This window comes from Halyomorpha halys, unplaced genomic scaffold (genome assembly GCF_000696795.3).
Source record: "Halyomorpha halys isolate HHAL.00 unplaced genomic scaffold, Hhal_1.1 Scaffold1020.1, whole genome shotgun sequence".
In the NCBI taxonomy this organism is placed as follows: Eukaryota; Metazoa; Arthropoda; class Insecta; order Hemiptera; family Pentatomidae; genus Halyomorpha; species Halyomorpha halys.
In genome coordinates this window covers 56,639-58,827 of record NW_027106408.1, presented here as the reverse complement: position 1 = coordinate 58,827, position 2,189 = coordinate 56,639, and the positions used below count along the sequence as shown (strand labels likewise).

Sequence of the window (2,189 nt, the reverse complement as noted above, 5' to 3'; positions counted from 1 at the left end):
TTTTTAAATTTATAACTGGTTACTTTTCTGTCTTTAATACAGGGTACAAGAACTATGCACGCAAGGACACAGAGCAGTTTGTTTACCTTGAAAATTCAATGGATGATTCATCAAATAAAATGAATGAGGCCACCAACAGCTCTAATAATTACTACTGAAATTATTTACATGCTCTTCATTATTGTTTAAACTAAATATATTTCTATAAGTATTGTCGCATCGCACCAAAGTCAATTTGGTTAAGATATGAAGATAGTTTATTTTTTTTTTAATACACCATTTATTTCCAAAATAAAACAGATTCAAATGACATTTCTTCTAGTACTTGCTGATAAATATAAGCTATTTATTAGTTTCTGTAGCTTTTACTACAATATGAATTAGATAATACCTGTCAACTTAAGGAATGAAAATTGTACAAAGAATGAATTCCATTGGGATAGCCACAACAAGTCATTGTTTTTGTTTTTTTTGGAGACCTTAAAGTGGTAAGGTCCTAAAGGACCTAAATACAATTGCGGTTTAAGTAGTATTATTGGAATACTGAAACTGTTAACAATTATATACAGGGAATATTGCAATATTAAAATAAAAGAAGAAAATATAGACAATGAAAATTAACTAAATGAATACATCATGTACAAATCGGAAATTATTTAAAATTGAAGTAATATAATATATTTGAAGAAAAACATATATGTGATAAATTAAATATGTACGTAGAATAAAAAAAATGTAGAAGTAGGTATAAAGTTATATAAACTAAGAATAGTAAGTATTCGACAACTTCTTTGAATCCTTCCTCATCAACCTCATTTCCCACTACACCAATATTATTATCGCCGGAGATTTTAACGTGAATATGCTCTCATAATCTCCTGAAAAACACTACCTAACTGACCTGCTGTTTTCCCTCAACCTTCATCTTGTTCCTTATTCCCCTACCCATCACACCCAATTTTCCGATACCTGGTTAGACCTGGTGACTCCCCTATCAAAATCCTGTCTTCTTCTCAACATCCCATTTCATTTCTCTCATCACATGATCTGATCTAAATTACATATGACCTACCCGTGAAATCCTTCACCTCCCAAAACAGTATCATACTGCAATTTAGACCTTATCACTAATGAATCCCTTCAGCTTGACCTTAATTCTTTCCAATGGGACATCATATATTCCTGTAACTCCATTGACCCTATGTTAACCAACCTGACCTCAAACCTAAAATCTATATTAGATATCCATGCTCCTTTGAAAACCAGAACCATATGCCGTCCCACTGCACCTTGGCTGACCCCCGAAATAAAGGTAATGGAAAAGAAGAGATGCAGCGAGGCATAAATACTGTCGAACCCGCTTACCTGCCGATTACAAGTCTTTCAAGATCCTCTGGAATGAAACCCAATCCGCAGGCCAACTTGCTAAGGCCACCTACTTTCATAATACCCTTTCCAATGCTCCTGATTCCAAATCCAAATGGAAAATACTTCGTAACCTATCCCTACTAGAATCCAATAATCTCAGTTCACTCCATGTTACTCCAGATGACCTCAATGACCATTTCTTATCCTATGCTCATAATTCTTCTATTTCCGATATTCAACATCACAATTTCAATCCTGAAGACTTCTTTTTCTCACATCTGTCCTACAATGAATTACTTTCCGATGTCCTAAATTCCCACACTAATGATTATGGCCCTGATAGTATTCCAGTAAAACTAATAAAATCCAGCCTCCCTGTCATTATTCCCATTCTTTACCACATCTGCAACTTTTCATTGCAAAACTCCATATTCCCATCTTCCTGGAAAACTACCCTTGTCCGACCGTTGAAGAAAATTTCCAACCCTAGCTCACTGCACGACTTCCGTCCTATATCTCTTCTATCTAATCTTTCCGAAGCGTTAGAACGCCTTGTCCAAAATCAACTCTCCAACTTCCTAGATGAACGTTCCCTTATCAATCCTTTCCAATCTGGCTAATCCGCTCTCCTTAAAATAACCTATGACCTCCAAAACTACATTGAACACCAAAACCGCACTATCCTCATCCTTCTAGACTCTTCCAAAGCGTTTTGACACTGTTGACCATAACATCCTCTTCACGAATACCTCTGTCTCGGAGAATAGCCTTCCAGCTGTTAGCCATTCAACTGATCTTTCTTTGTCTATGGAGGCTTCGTT

The 2,189-nt window shown here is 35.7% G+C and overlaps 1 protein-coding gene across 3 annotated transcripts in view; it reads left to right on the top strand.

Moving 5' to 3' along the window:
* The window catches only part of LOC106687870 (probable ATP-dependent RNA helicase DDX5), a 13,577-nt gene extending 13,265 nt beyond the window's left edge, over positions 1-312 (top strand). For 2 of the 3 annotated variants that reach the window (XM_014432022.2, XM_024361991.2), the window contains exon 12: positions 43-312. In XM_014432022.2, the coding sequence (XP_014287508.1) occupies positions 43-158 (116 nt within the window). In that variant the 3' untranslated portion in view covers positions 159-312. The remainder of the gene's footprint in view (positions 1-42) is intronic. The other variant, XR_010842700.1, reaches the window with a different exon arrangement.
* Positions 313-2,189: the final 1,877 nt, after the last annotated feature.